This window comes from Glycine soja, chromosome 20, assembly GCF_004193775.1.
Source record: "Glycine soja cultivar W05 chromosome 20, ASM419377v2, whole genome shotgun sequence".
Lineage (NCBI taxonomy): Eukaryota > Viridiplantae > Streptophyta > Magnoliopsida > Fabales > Fabaceae > Glycine > Glycine soja.
In genome coordinates this window covers 24,544,973-24,558,286 of record NC_041021.1, presented here as the reverse complement: position 1 = coordinate 24,558,286, position 13,314 = coordinate 24,544,973, and the positions used below count along the sequence as shown (strand labels likewise).

The window sequence follows — 13,314 nt, the reverse complement described above, 5'->3', positions numbered from 1 at the left end:
CTTGAAGAAGAAGTGTACATGGATAAAGCAATGGGATTTGAAAGCAAGAAAAGTAGTCACTTAGTTTGCAAGCTTAGAAGATCTATATATGGACTAAAACAAGCATCCCACCAATGGTATATAAAGTTTCATAGTGTGGTCTCCAAATATGGATTTTGTGGAAAGTGTTGTAGACCAATGCATATACCTTAAAGTCAATAGGAGTAAGTTTATTTTCTTAGTTCTATATGAAGATGACATTTTACTTGCTAGGAGTGACTTAGGTCTTTTGCATGACACTAAATTTTTCCTCTCACAAAACTTTGATATGAAGGATATGGGTGAAGCTTCCTATGTCATTGGCATAGAAATTCATAGAGATAGATCTCTAAGAACATTAGGACTATCTCAAAAGGCCTACATAGAAAAGTTTTGAAAAAATTTAATATGCAAAATTGTTCATCAATTACCACACCTATAGTTAAAGGGAAAATTTTTAGTATCAATCAATGTCCCCAAACAACATTGGAACAAAAAGAGATGAAAATAATTCCTTATGCTTCGACAGTAGAAAGTCTCATGTATGCTCAAGTCAGCACTAGGCTTGATATTGCCCTCGCAGTAAGAATGCTGGGAAGATATCAAAAGGATCTAGGCATGGAGCATTGGAAGGCAGCAAAGAAGGTTATGAGATACCTTCAAGGAACCAAGGATTATAAGTTGACATACAAGTATTCTAATGATTTAGAAGTAAAAGGGTACGCGGATTTAGATTTTGCTAAATGCATGGACTCTAGAAAGTTCACTTTAGGCTATATCTTATTTTAGCTAAGGGTGTTATCTCGATCTTAGAGTAGCAAAAAGCAAACAATTGTTACATCATCCACTATGGAAGTAGAATTTATTGGTTTCTACAAAGCTACATCACAGGCTAAATGGTTAAAGAATTTTGATTATGGTCTTAAAGTTGTAAACTCTATTGAAAGACCGTTGAAAATATTTGGCAATAATTCAGCTACAGTATTCTTCTCAAAGAATAATAGGAGTGGAAGCCGAAGTAAGCATATAGACATTAAGATTTTAGTTGTTAGAGAAGACATCAAGAGAGAATTAATCTCTATAGAGGACATAGACACATAATCCATGATTGTTGATCCATTAACAAAAGGATTGCTAGCTAAAGTATTTCATAATCATGTAATTCATATGGATCTTACTAGTTAATAATAATATTTGTCATTTCTTTTATATGACACTATGCACATTAAGTTAGTCATTAAAGGATTAATATTGAATCAATAAAGTTGGGACCCTATATTTCACTAAGAAAGGGTTACATATTGTAATTCATGGAAGAAAATGTTTAATCTAAAATATAACCACCATGATTCATATGTAATTAATTTTGTGACAATATCAAGTTTAAGTTGACAAATTATGGTCATATTTGTTTGTCAAAATAAAGATTATATTAGCCGTATATGATCCAAGTGGGACAATGTTAGCATATAACCTGATGTAACTCCGTGTGGAGCTTGTAGGCCTTGGATCTTCTTCATCAATGAAGTCCTTTGCTTCTTGAAGATCAATGGCAGTGGAATGGAGAAGGAAGAAAGATGATTGGAGATGCCACTTCAAGGAGAAGATGACTCAAGAACAAGCTCACCACCATAGGAAGCCATGGATAAGAGCTTCAAGGTAGAAGAAGATGAGTGGAGAGAGAAGGAGAGAAAGAGCACAAAATTTTATGCCTCAAATAAGGTCTGAACTTTGAAGTTTAATTTCTCAAATGATCAAAGTTGAAAAAATGCACACACAAGGCCTCTATTTATAGCCTAAGTGTCACACAAAATTAGAGGAAATTTTGAATTTCTATTCAAATTTTACTTGAATTTGAATTTGAAGTTGTGGAGCCAAAATTTCACTAATTATGAGGAGTGAATTTTAGCTATGATTCAGCCCACTAATCCAAAATCAAGTCCAAGATTCTCCACTAAGTGTACTTAGGTGTCATGAGACATGTAAAGCATGAAGGACATGCACAAGGTGTGACTATATGATGTGGCAATGGAGTGTAGCAAGCAAATGTTCACCTCCCCCTTAGGAAGGTCCAAAATTTAATTGGATTGGGCTTCTCCCAATTCAATTAAATTTCTCTCCCAACACACACACATCAAATAGTGCACTTAATGCATGTGAAATTACAAAACTACCTCTAATACAAAAACTAGTCTAGCTACCCTAAAATACAAGGGTTGAAAAATCCTACATTACTAGGGTACCCTCCCTACACTATGGAGCCCTAAATACAAGGCCCAAAAATAATGAAACCCTAATCTAATATGTACAAAGATAAGTTGGCTCATACTTAGCCAATGGGCCAAAAATCTATCCTAAGGCTTATGAGAACCCTAGGGCCTTCTTCAGCAACTCTGACCCAATCTTCTTGGAGTCTTCTATCCAATGTCCTTGGGGGGTAGGATTTCATCATAACAGTTATGTGGCTCATAAACAAAACTAAAGTAGTTGTTACAAGGTTTTAAGAAGGGGTTCTTTACCTTGCCTATATAAAGCTTGTGATGCTCCATTAATTCACACACCTTCAGAAAGGCTAAGGCTAGAAGATCCCTCTATTCTCTTTCTTTGTTTTGTGAGTGCATTGAGGGTCTTAAGTTCTTGTTTCCTTGTAATAACAATGGTTGGAAATGGGGGTATGCTTTCACGTTATACTATTTAATTAATTTTATGTCTAAGAGTGTATTTTATTCTTACTCTGTATCAAGAACCAATGACAAAGTAATGAATATATTTTGATATTCATCATAAGAGGTCTTTCATATTAGACATAAACTTAAAACATCTTAAGGTAAAATAGTGGACTAGAATTTAACCTTGGTGATTTCTATAAATTAAGAGGTTATCCATCAAAACTCATGTGATGAAACTCCACAACAAAATGATGTTATGGAGAGAAAACATCAATGCATTTTAGTTGTAGATAAATCCCTTATTTTATAGGTTGGTATTTCTAATTTTGTTTTTTGGAATCATGTATTGTCAATGTTTTATATCTCATAAATAGGCATTTGTCTTCAACTTTTCTTAAACACTCATCATATGAAAAAAGTGTGCAAAAAAATTCCAAACATCAAAGCATTTGTTTGACACCCTCTACCCCATACATATATGTACTAATAATAAAAGGAATAAGAATTCAGAATTAATTAAATTTTAAAAAAAAAACACATTTAAATAAAAACATTTTAAAATGGTAAAAGGCTCACATTCACTTTTCTAACATCATAAAATGACTAGTCCAATAAATACTAAAATCATCTCGGCTTAAAACAAGGTCATTCAAGACTTCATGCAATTAATATAGAAACTTATGCCCCAATGTCACATCCTATCAGAGCATTGTGTCCCGACGTCCTTCAGCGCAAGGTTCCTTAAAGCAATTCACCTGGTCATCTGTTGTGATGCCATCTACCCCACACATATATGTACTAATAGTAAAAGAAATAAGAAATCATAATTAATTAAGAGTTCTTAAAACACATTTAAATAAAAGCCTTTCAAAAGGGTAAAAGGCTCACATTCACTTCATTATTACCAAATAAACTTCTCAGAAACATTTTTTTTGCTCAAAACATCATGTAATTAAACAAAACTCATGTCCCAATGTCACATCCGATCAGAGCATTGTGTCTCGACGTTCTTCAGCACAAGGTTCCTTAAAGCAATTCACCTAGTCATCTGCTCCCACGAACACAAAGTTTGAGATCATCACAAGATCCAAACACAAACAACACACGGGGAGTGAGTTATTACATTCCTAACTAATGGAGAGAAACAAGACAACATGTAGGTATAAATGTCATATAAACAAAATAAAACTTACTTAAACATAACTAATGTCATTTCACCACTTTGTCGCCCAACATCACATCACAACACAACACGTCTCATTTATTTTCACAATATTCACGTACTCAAGGATCAAAACATAATATTACCAAGTCAGTCAATATTGATCAATACACAAGCGTTATGCAACATATACACTAAGACTCAATCCTATATGCAATGTGGTACCATGTCAGTGAAAAATCTCGTCGGGCACCTAAAAGTACATGACAAGACAAACCACACACTAGTAAGTCAAGTCACTCTCACTAGGTAAAATCATAGGGAGACCAGTTAGGGTCACGCTGTTTTGCGAGAATGCTCCAACCATGTGGGATCGGCACAGGCTTAAAGGAGCACTCAAACCGGGTGTATTTACCCCCAAGGCCTACACTCTGAATAGTCCGTTAAGGTCTTTCCCTCCTGATTCAGGTCCAACCCATAAAACATTTTAGCACACAGACTCTATCTATGAATTGTACAAAACACACAACTCCTCAATTGTTCTAAAAATAGTTTTATCTCGTCGTGCTTGTGATTAAACTCACCGGGTCCCCACAGTGGTTCCCATCACAATACTCGTCGCCCTTAAAGGGTCTTATACTCGTGTGATTGTATAATTCATAGTTCACAACTCAATGCACACAACATCTCAATATATATATATATATATATATATATATATATATATATATATATATATATATATATTACGAGTCAATACATACTCAATTTATCACATATATTTGGTCTCAATCACAATGGTATAATCCCAAAGTAGAATGTTATCACACCTCATGAATCATATACACTTTGCCTATGAACTATGCAATACACACAACTACTCAATTTTTTTCAAAATCATTTTAACTCGCTGTGCTTGTGATTAAACTTGTCGGGTTCCCAAAGTGGATCCCATCACAATTGTGTGATTGCACAGTTTATAGCTCACAACTCAATACACACATCTTAATACACATGTATTTCACCTTTCATCACAGATTGAATTTATCACATACTCACGATTTGAATCACAATTTCATAATCTCAATACAACAATTTATACAAAAGGTTTATCACAATATGGGAAGTAAAACCCCTTAAATAATTTCATACAATTATATCAAAATCATAGGTATGAAAAACGAAAACACTAAGAGAACTCAATTATATTAACCAATTCACATCAGGACATCAATATTGTATTTATAATCATAAAGGAAAAATTCAATAAACATCACAAAATAAACCCAATTTAATCCTCTAAGGATCCCTACACATGTTCATTCTAACCCCAATTGCGATAAACTTATTCATTATCTCTAAGGGGGCTCACGTGTGTATTGTGACAGTGATAACGACATCTCTAGTGGTTTCCTGAGATTCCTCAAGTTTTTCCTTTGATTGCTCTGATAGGGTTTCCCAACGTTAGAGAAAAGGAGAAGAGATTGAAGCCTTTATTCCACTGTCTACGTTCGATGAGTATTTCTCCCTCCACAGACATTATATTTTGAATCCCAACGGTGAAGATGTGGAGAATTGAATCTCGAACTACATATCAAAATTTTACAACAATCCAACGGCTAACAAATCGAGGATCATAGTTTTACTGAGATCATTTTGGGTTTCCACGGAAAAAGAAAAAGCTATGATGCAAAGGGTATTTCTCTCAACTGCGGTATGTTTTCCTAATTCCCAATGGTAAGAATGTTTGGAAATTAGTTCCAAACCTGGTGCTCAAATTTCACAACAATCCAATGGTGAATGAGCCCGAGATCATTGTTTTTCTGAGACAGATTTGATGGTATACGGGAAAAAGAGAATGTTTTGGGAAGAGGAGAAGGGAAAACGAAATTTAGAGGAAGAGGAGGCGTATGAAGTATTGTTAGTCTGAAAACTGACCTAAGAAGTCTCTATTTATAGTTAGGCTACACAACCTATTATTTACTCTATTTTTCCTTGTTTATTATTTTATAAACAAATACTCTATTTTATTTCCTATCAAATGAATAAATAAAATATCATTTTTATTTTCCTTCAAATCATTATTTTAATAAAGTTATTTTTCCTCATTTATTTATTTATAAGAATCTCAATATTTTTCTAAAACTCTATTTATTTTTAAATAAAATTTATTTTAATTTATATACGAAAAAATGGGATGTTACATCTGCTCCCCCGAACACAAAGTTCGAGATCATCACAGGATCCAAACACAAATAACACACGGGGAGTGAGTTATCAAATTCCTAACTAATAGAGAAACAAGATAACTAGATATACATATCATATAAATGAGATACAACTTACTTAAACACAACTCACGTAATTGCACCACTTTGTCATTTAAAATTCACTTTTCAATCATCAATCACATTTCACATGAATCACACACTCCGATCAAGGCATAATAACACTCATCAATTTCATAATAAACAATTAGTCAGCGTTATGCAACAGTTATGCTAAGACTCAAACCTATATGAAATGTGGTACCATGTCAATGAAAAACCACCCTAGGGCGCTTAGGAGTACATAACAAGACACACCACACAACAAGTATGTCAGGTCACTCTCACTAAATAAGATCATAAGATGTCCAGTCATGGTCACTCCGTTTTGCTAGAATGCTCCAACCATATGAGATCAACATAGGCTTAAAGGAGCACTCAAACCAAGTGAGTGTCTTTACTCCCAAGGTCTAGACTCCGAAGAATCCGTTAGGGCCTCACCTTCCTGATTCAGGTCCAACCCCTAAAATAATTTTTGCAAGCAGACACTGCTCATGAATTATACAATACCCATGACTTCACACTTGTGTTTCAAACACGTTTAACACATTGCGCTACAATTTAACACTGGTCCTTAACTAGGAAGTTACACTTTCTCAATATATACACTGGTCGAGTTATTGTATAATTCACAGCTCACAACACAATTATTGTCACACTCACACCAAGTGTTAAACACACACTTATTCACAACCAAATATCATGTCCATAATTTAACATTTCATAATGTCACAATCATCCATGTTTAAAATTACTTTATATAATATAATAAATATTTGTAATTAAATAATCCATGAAACATAATTAAATAATATTTTAATTGCATCTTTTATTAGTGAACATTGTTGTTTTAACGTGTTTAAAATTATCAAAATAACCTCCAATTATTTTAGGAAAAATTTGGGCTTGCGTATATTATATTATATACTAATACTGATTTGATCAATTTAGTGACATGTAACTAATTGTGAGAGATGTGATATCATTTATAATTAACACCATTAGTATAAAAAATTGATAGAATGGCCAACTCTTGATTTAACAAAGATATTATCAGAGATTAATTCAATATATACAATTTATTATTTATTATAATATTATATATTATGATAAATATTTATTTTGTATACTAATTAAAATTATATGAATAAATAATTTATAAATATAGTTTTATTGAATTAATCACATCTTTATAGATGATCAATTTTTCATATATATATATATATATATATATTTAACCAATAATTACAGAATATAAATTTAATCATTTTATTTAAGGAAACAATGTTATTGTTATACACGATGGTAAGTATACGTACGTTGGATGAGAAAGCGTGACATTCGTTCCTCTCATTATTCACTAGTATTTTTATGTGAGATTGATTTTTATTTTAATATATTAAAATTTATAATAAATAAATAAAAAACTCATCGTGATAAATTTATTAATTTTTATAATAATATCTTTAAAAGTAAATTATATCGATAATAATTTATGATTAAATGATAATATAAAATTATTTTATACTTTTTGTGATTATTAAACTTTTTTTTTTTTATTTTTACCTAATAAACATGCCTTAGATTATATAAATATTTTTTTAATGTAAATGAGGCTTAAAAACAAATTAAAAGCTAATATTAAAACTCACATGAACTTAAAAGTAAAGGAATAACTAATTGAACACATAAAATTTAAAAATGGAAAACTATTTTTTTCCTTCAAAAAGTAAGAAATTCAAATTTAAAATCAATAGAAAGAAAGAAGACATCTCCTACGGTTAATTAGAATCAATAAAGGATAAGGTCATATCTTTGTAAGAGAATAAAAGACAAAGCACTCCTAGATAAACAAAATTAATTTTTAAATCTTTTTTTTTTTTTATATTTTTGAAATTTAACTTGGAATTAGTTTCTTTTAGAAGGAGCAGCCCTAATTTCCAATCTAAAAGTGTAACCAACAAAAACCATCTCTCACTGTTTCTATTCTGCACTTTCTACCGTTCACTCTCTCACTCGCATTGTTTCTCCGTTACTCAGATCAGGTAACACTCTTTTGCCCCTTTCCTTTTTTTTTTTCTCTCTTCTTCATAACTTGTCACTCAGAGATTGTTCTCTCTCTCTCTCTCTCTCTCTCTCTCTCTCTCTCCAAACCTTAAAATTCACAATTCAAATTTGCGGTCTTGTTCTTTCTCTTCTGTCTCGATTTATTTCTTTTCCGCCATTCGATTCCTCGAAAATCATTCTATTCCCATTTTCTTTACACACCCTTATTTATTCGAAGAAACAAATTGGTAATATTTGCTGGGTGGTTATTATGGCCAATGGAATTTTCTATGAAAAGGGTGTAACTGGTACCCGATTTTTCGTAAAAGAAAAAAGAAACTTTGACTTTCTTTTCTTCTTTTTATTGTATGTTCAGATGTTACAAACTTATTAAATTGGTGTGTTTTTAACGATTGAGGTTTTGCAATTTAAGTTGATTAATTTTTTTCTTCAAGCCTTATGTAACGTAGTTTATTTTTTATTTTCTCAAAAAATGTGCTGAAAAGGGTTTACGTTGATTGTTTTCTTTTTTCTCTTTGGTCAATCTAGTCTAAAGTCAAGAACCCGTTACATGCAGTGTTCTTGTTATGCTAAATCATTTATTGGAAATGTTAAAAAGTATTTTTTTGTGACTTTCTTTCTATTTCTTGTCATTTTTCATAAAGATTATATTTTTATTGCAAATAATAAAAATAATGTTTGTTTTACTCTTTGGTGGTAAGTAATCGATTTCTGTGAATAATGGGTGCCAGTTCTTAAATTGATGAGAGATACCTTTTTTCCCCTTTTCTTTAGTGTGAGGTTTTGTGAAAGTAAAATTTTCTCTGTCATGCAGGCATGTGTGGTTTCCAGAATTCATTCATAGAGAGAATTGGTAAGAGATTTTTCTGTTATGTGGAAGCCATTCAAAATCTTGATTTGATTTTCCTTCAATTTTTGTTTCTTTCCCCAGCAGTTTGCTAATCCTTGTTGTGTCTTTGCTTTGCATGTATTGTATTAGGTAGTTTATTTTATTAGGAAGCAGCAATGGATGTGGTTTTGACCTTAGGAAGAGAAGACACTAATTCTGTTGATGAGACAAAAATGACTGAAGACACCATCTTGACTGAAGAAGCCCCGGAGAAGCTTGAAGGCTGTAAGATATTGGTTCTGAACTTATAATCTCATTTATCCACTCTGTTATGTTATGTGTGATGGTTGTCAAATTTTTCTGTTGTAGTTGTATTCTGTATGGAAATCTGGTTTTCTACTTTTGTATAGGTTCTTAATTAGTAAGAGCATCTCCAATGGTGATGTAAGCAACCCACTTTGGGCTCTTAAGTGAAACCAAAGTGGGTGGTTCCACTATGTCACATCACATTTAAGCAACCCACATTTTTATACTTTTATATGTATTTAATTTCGTTTCACCATTAAAATATTATTATTTTTTTATTCATAATCAACTTTCTTATATAAGTTGTGCTTAAATTTGAGCAATCCACCCTGCAGTTAGATCATCTTTAATAGGGAGAAAAATTAGAAACGGTTTCTTAGTTTACATTGAGAGTGAGATTATTTTGTGCACACATCTTAAATTTGTAGAGCTTAGATATCTTCTGTAGATTTCATGATTCTGATATATGACCATTTTATCTGCATGAAAGTACAATGTGAACATTTGGTGTATGTCTCTTATTTTTGTTTGGCATATATATGTCTGAATTTTTTTATGGATGTTAGATTAATCCATGCAGTTACTTCCCCATAGGTTTTTGATTCATGTGTAGAATAATAGAAGTGTAAGAGGGCTTATGTTTATGCATTGTTTACGTTGCTTCATAGTATGCTGGTATCTTTAGTAGCTTCTTCATCTTCATCTTATGATTTGCTGGATGTTTGTGAATTCATTGGCTACTGTTTAATATGGTTAATAGACAAGCATGGGCTTGTGGTTTCCATTGGTTAGCTACAAATTACTGATCTGTTTGCGCATTATTTTTCCCTTCATAACAGGCTTTGATTCTAGAGATCGAAGAAAAAGCAAGTACCTGTCTTACCCATACATTGGACCAAACCAAAAGGATCTGCCAGCTGAAACTGAAGATTTGAAGACACCATGTCCTTCTCAGAAAGCAAGGGCTTCAAGTGTCACTACTAATCCTCTAAATGGATCTTCTTCATATGCTAAATTGGGTAGCAAGAGGTTCCGAAATAGCTGGTACAAAAAATTCATCAGCTGTAATACTATGCCCAGCCATTACAATTTCATGAATGCATCTGCAGAAGAATTACTTTCAGGACTTTGTTCTACAGCTGTTGATTGTATGTTTCCAGTTGGGAATAAGAGCTTTGATTTAGTTGAGTGGTTCTTTTGCAGATATAGAGTATCAAATTATCATGATGAGGCTGAACTTGCTACTTCCCAGGTTAATGCAAAAGAAGAAAAATTGGGAAAACCTGAGGGTAATGATTTGCCAGATACCAAAAGTAAGAAGAGAAAGACCAATAGAATGGAAAATGCAGTTAGGCGTAAGAGAAAATCACTCTCTGGCCTATCAGATGTGAATGTAAACACTTCTAATGGTGACTCTCAAAGGCCTGGGAGAAAACTGAAACAAAAGAGGAAGGTGGAAGAAGTAACTTTAGTACATCAACTGCAAAATGTTGAGATAAATTTTATTGGGGTAAGCAGCAAATACAGCTCAGCTCCTCAAGCTGCACAAAATTTGTGTTGCCTTGCGTCTGAAGGAAAGTCTGAGCACAATCAGAGGGAAAAGATAGAGGCACAAGAACATCAAACTGCTCAAATTAATTCAGTGTATACAGATGCAAAAAAGCTTAACTGCAGTTCACTGGTAATAGATTTGCAGTTTACACCCCCAGCTATACCTGTTGATATTCCTGAGAGAAATAGAAGTGAAAATACGGAAGAAATAGTTTTATTAGCTTCAAATCCAGAGTCACGTGTTTCCCAAGAAGGACCTGTTGGGAGTATTACTGATCATAGCTTGTTGGTTAGTACTAAGGCTGAGGTTGGTACTGTCATGGTAAATAAAACAGGGTTGATGAATAGCATGGGGAAAGCAACAGGACTGCATCTCAATACTAAACTTGCTGTTGGAGTGCCTCTCAATAGCATGGGGAAAGCAGCAGCAGCAGGAGTGCATCTTAATGCTAAACTTGCTGTTGGAATGCCTCTCAATGGCATGGGGAAAGCAGCAGCAGGAGTGCATCTTAATACTAAACTTGCTGTAGAGAAAAAAGGGTTGAAGAATAGCATGGAAAAGCCAGCAGAAAAGCCTCTCTATACAAACTTTTCTACAGGGAAAACAGGGCTGAAGAATAGCATGGAGAAGGCAGCAGAAAAGCCTCTCTATACTAAAGTTGCTGTAGAGATACCTGATTTGAACGGTACTGGTGCTGAATGTAATTCGATCAGCACAGAATTTGATACTCTTAATTTCATTTCACCTGAATTAAAATCGGAGCAGTCCAAAAGCTTATCTGCATGTTCAACATCTGCCAAAACTACTACTTGCAATAGACTGGATGACAGTGGAGAATCACTTGGAACCTGTGTTATCCTAAAATTTGCCCCTGTAGCCTATATCCCATCAAAAGAAGATTTAATGACAACATTTTGCCGGTTTGGTCCCTTGAAGGCATCTGAAACTCAGTTGTTAAAAGACACTGGTAGTGCTCAAGTTGTTTTTGTCAGAAGTGAAGATGCTGCAGCTGCATTTCATAGTATAGAGCAGAACAACAAATTTGCCTTTGGTTGTTCTCTTGTTGATTGCAAGCTCCATCATCTTTCTGCCACCTGTCCACCTGTTGAGCAACTTGTGACCACTGCCCAACCAACTGGGTTTATGGCAATACCTGGTGTGATGACCCCTACTCGACCAACCATGTCTATGGAAATGCCCGGTGTTACCCCTACCCAACCAGCTGGGTCTATAGCAACGCCTGGTGTGACACCAACCCAGCAGCCAACTGGGTCGAAGGCCGTGCCCGGTGTCACTCCTATCCTACCAACTGGGTCGATGACAATGCCTGGTGAGACACCTCCTTCCCTTCATTTCATTAAGCAGAACTTGCAGATGATGACATCAATCCTGGAGAATTCAGGGAGCAGTCTTTCCCCCAAGACGAGAGCCAAACTGGATTCTGAAATTAAAAACCTTATGAGAAAGGTGAATTCCAGGACCAAGGTCTGAATACTGTGGTCTTGGAAGCTTTTCTTTCTGAATTTATCATGGAAGTAGTTAAGTAGATTATAGCAGTCAGGGTTTATGTTCTAGTCCTCTTTTCAGTGCTTGTACTGGACTGCTGGTGGACTTTCCTCCCAATTCTTTGACTTCTGCACAATTCATTTGAATGACTCAAGGATATTTTATGCATGAATGTCATTTGATTCAATATCATTCAGTGCTTACCAAGTCTTTCATTTGAATGACAAGCTAAGTTTTAACCATATCCCAATTAGTCATTGAGAAATTTAGTTAAAGGAATATTAGTCCTTGATGATCAAAAAACTCATTTAGTTCCTCAAAGTAAAATAAAAAAATGTTAGTCCTTAATCAATAAAATTTCGGTTTTCCTAAAAACTGATGTTGTGTTACACATGATAATATCATTTTTTAGAAAAATCGATGTTATCGATTTTTCTAAAAATTAATGTTGATTTATGCACCACATCGGGTTTTAGAAAAATCGATGTTTTTTTTCTTCTTCATATTTTACATTTTTTTGGTTTATTTCTTATTATACTATGTCGATTTTTCTAAAAAAATCATGTTGCATATTGTATGTCAACATCGGTTTTCAAAAAATTAATGTTAAAAGTCGAAAAATCTGATATTAAATATCTATTTTCTAGTAGGGAAAGATAGATGATAATAATAATAATAATAATAATAATAATAATAATAATAATAATAATAATAATAATAATAATAAAATAGATGTTAGTAAGTTTTTTTTAGAGGTACAATAGTTATATTATTTCATTCGTTTTGGAAACGACACAAAGAAGGAATGTAATAAAAAAAATGAGAGCTAGCATAAGATCTTGAAACCCTTACTAAATTGTGAGTTATAAGATTAGCTT

At 33.3% G+C, this 13,314-nt stretch overlaps 1 protein-coding gene across 2 annotated transcripts; it reads left to right on the top strand.

The window, feature by feature from the left end:
• Positions 1-8,109: 8,109 nt before the first annotated feature.
• LOC114403611 lies at positions 8,110-12,649 on the top strand. Of its 2 annotated transcripts, none has more exons than XM_028366653.1 (4): positions 8,110-8,221; positions 9,058-9,096; positions 9,227-9,357; positions 10,218-12,649. In XM_028366653.1, the coding sequence occupies exons 3-4, from the start codon at positions 9,249-9,251 to the stop codon at positions 12,419-12,421; spliced, it is 2,313 nt and encodes a 770-aa protein (XP_028222454.1). In that variant the 5' UTR covers positions 8,110-8,221; positions 9,058-9,096; positions 9,227-9,248; the 3' UTR covers positions 12,422-12,649. The 2 variants fall into 2 exon arrangements, with proteins under 2 accessions (XP_028222454.1, XP_028222453.1); XM_028366652.1 differs by having other exon boundaries at positions 9,223-9,357.
• The last annotated feature ends 665 nt before the right edge of the window (positions 12,650-13,314 follow it).

What these genes read in the sequence shown, in the direction of transcription:
- LOC114403611 (XM_028366653.1), top strand. Translation starts at nt 9,249, where the DNA reads ATGGATGTGGTTTTGACCTTAGGAAGAGAAGACACTAATTCTGTTGAT. An exon ending in CCCGGAGAAGCTTGAAGGCT is followed by an intron (nt 9,358 to 10,217) that starts GTAAGATATTGG and finishes CCTTCATAACAG; the next exon opens with GCTTTGATTCTAGAGATCGA.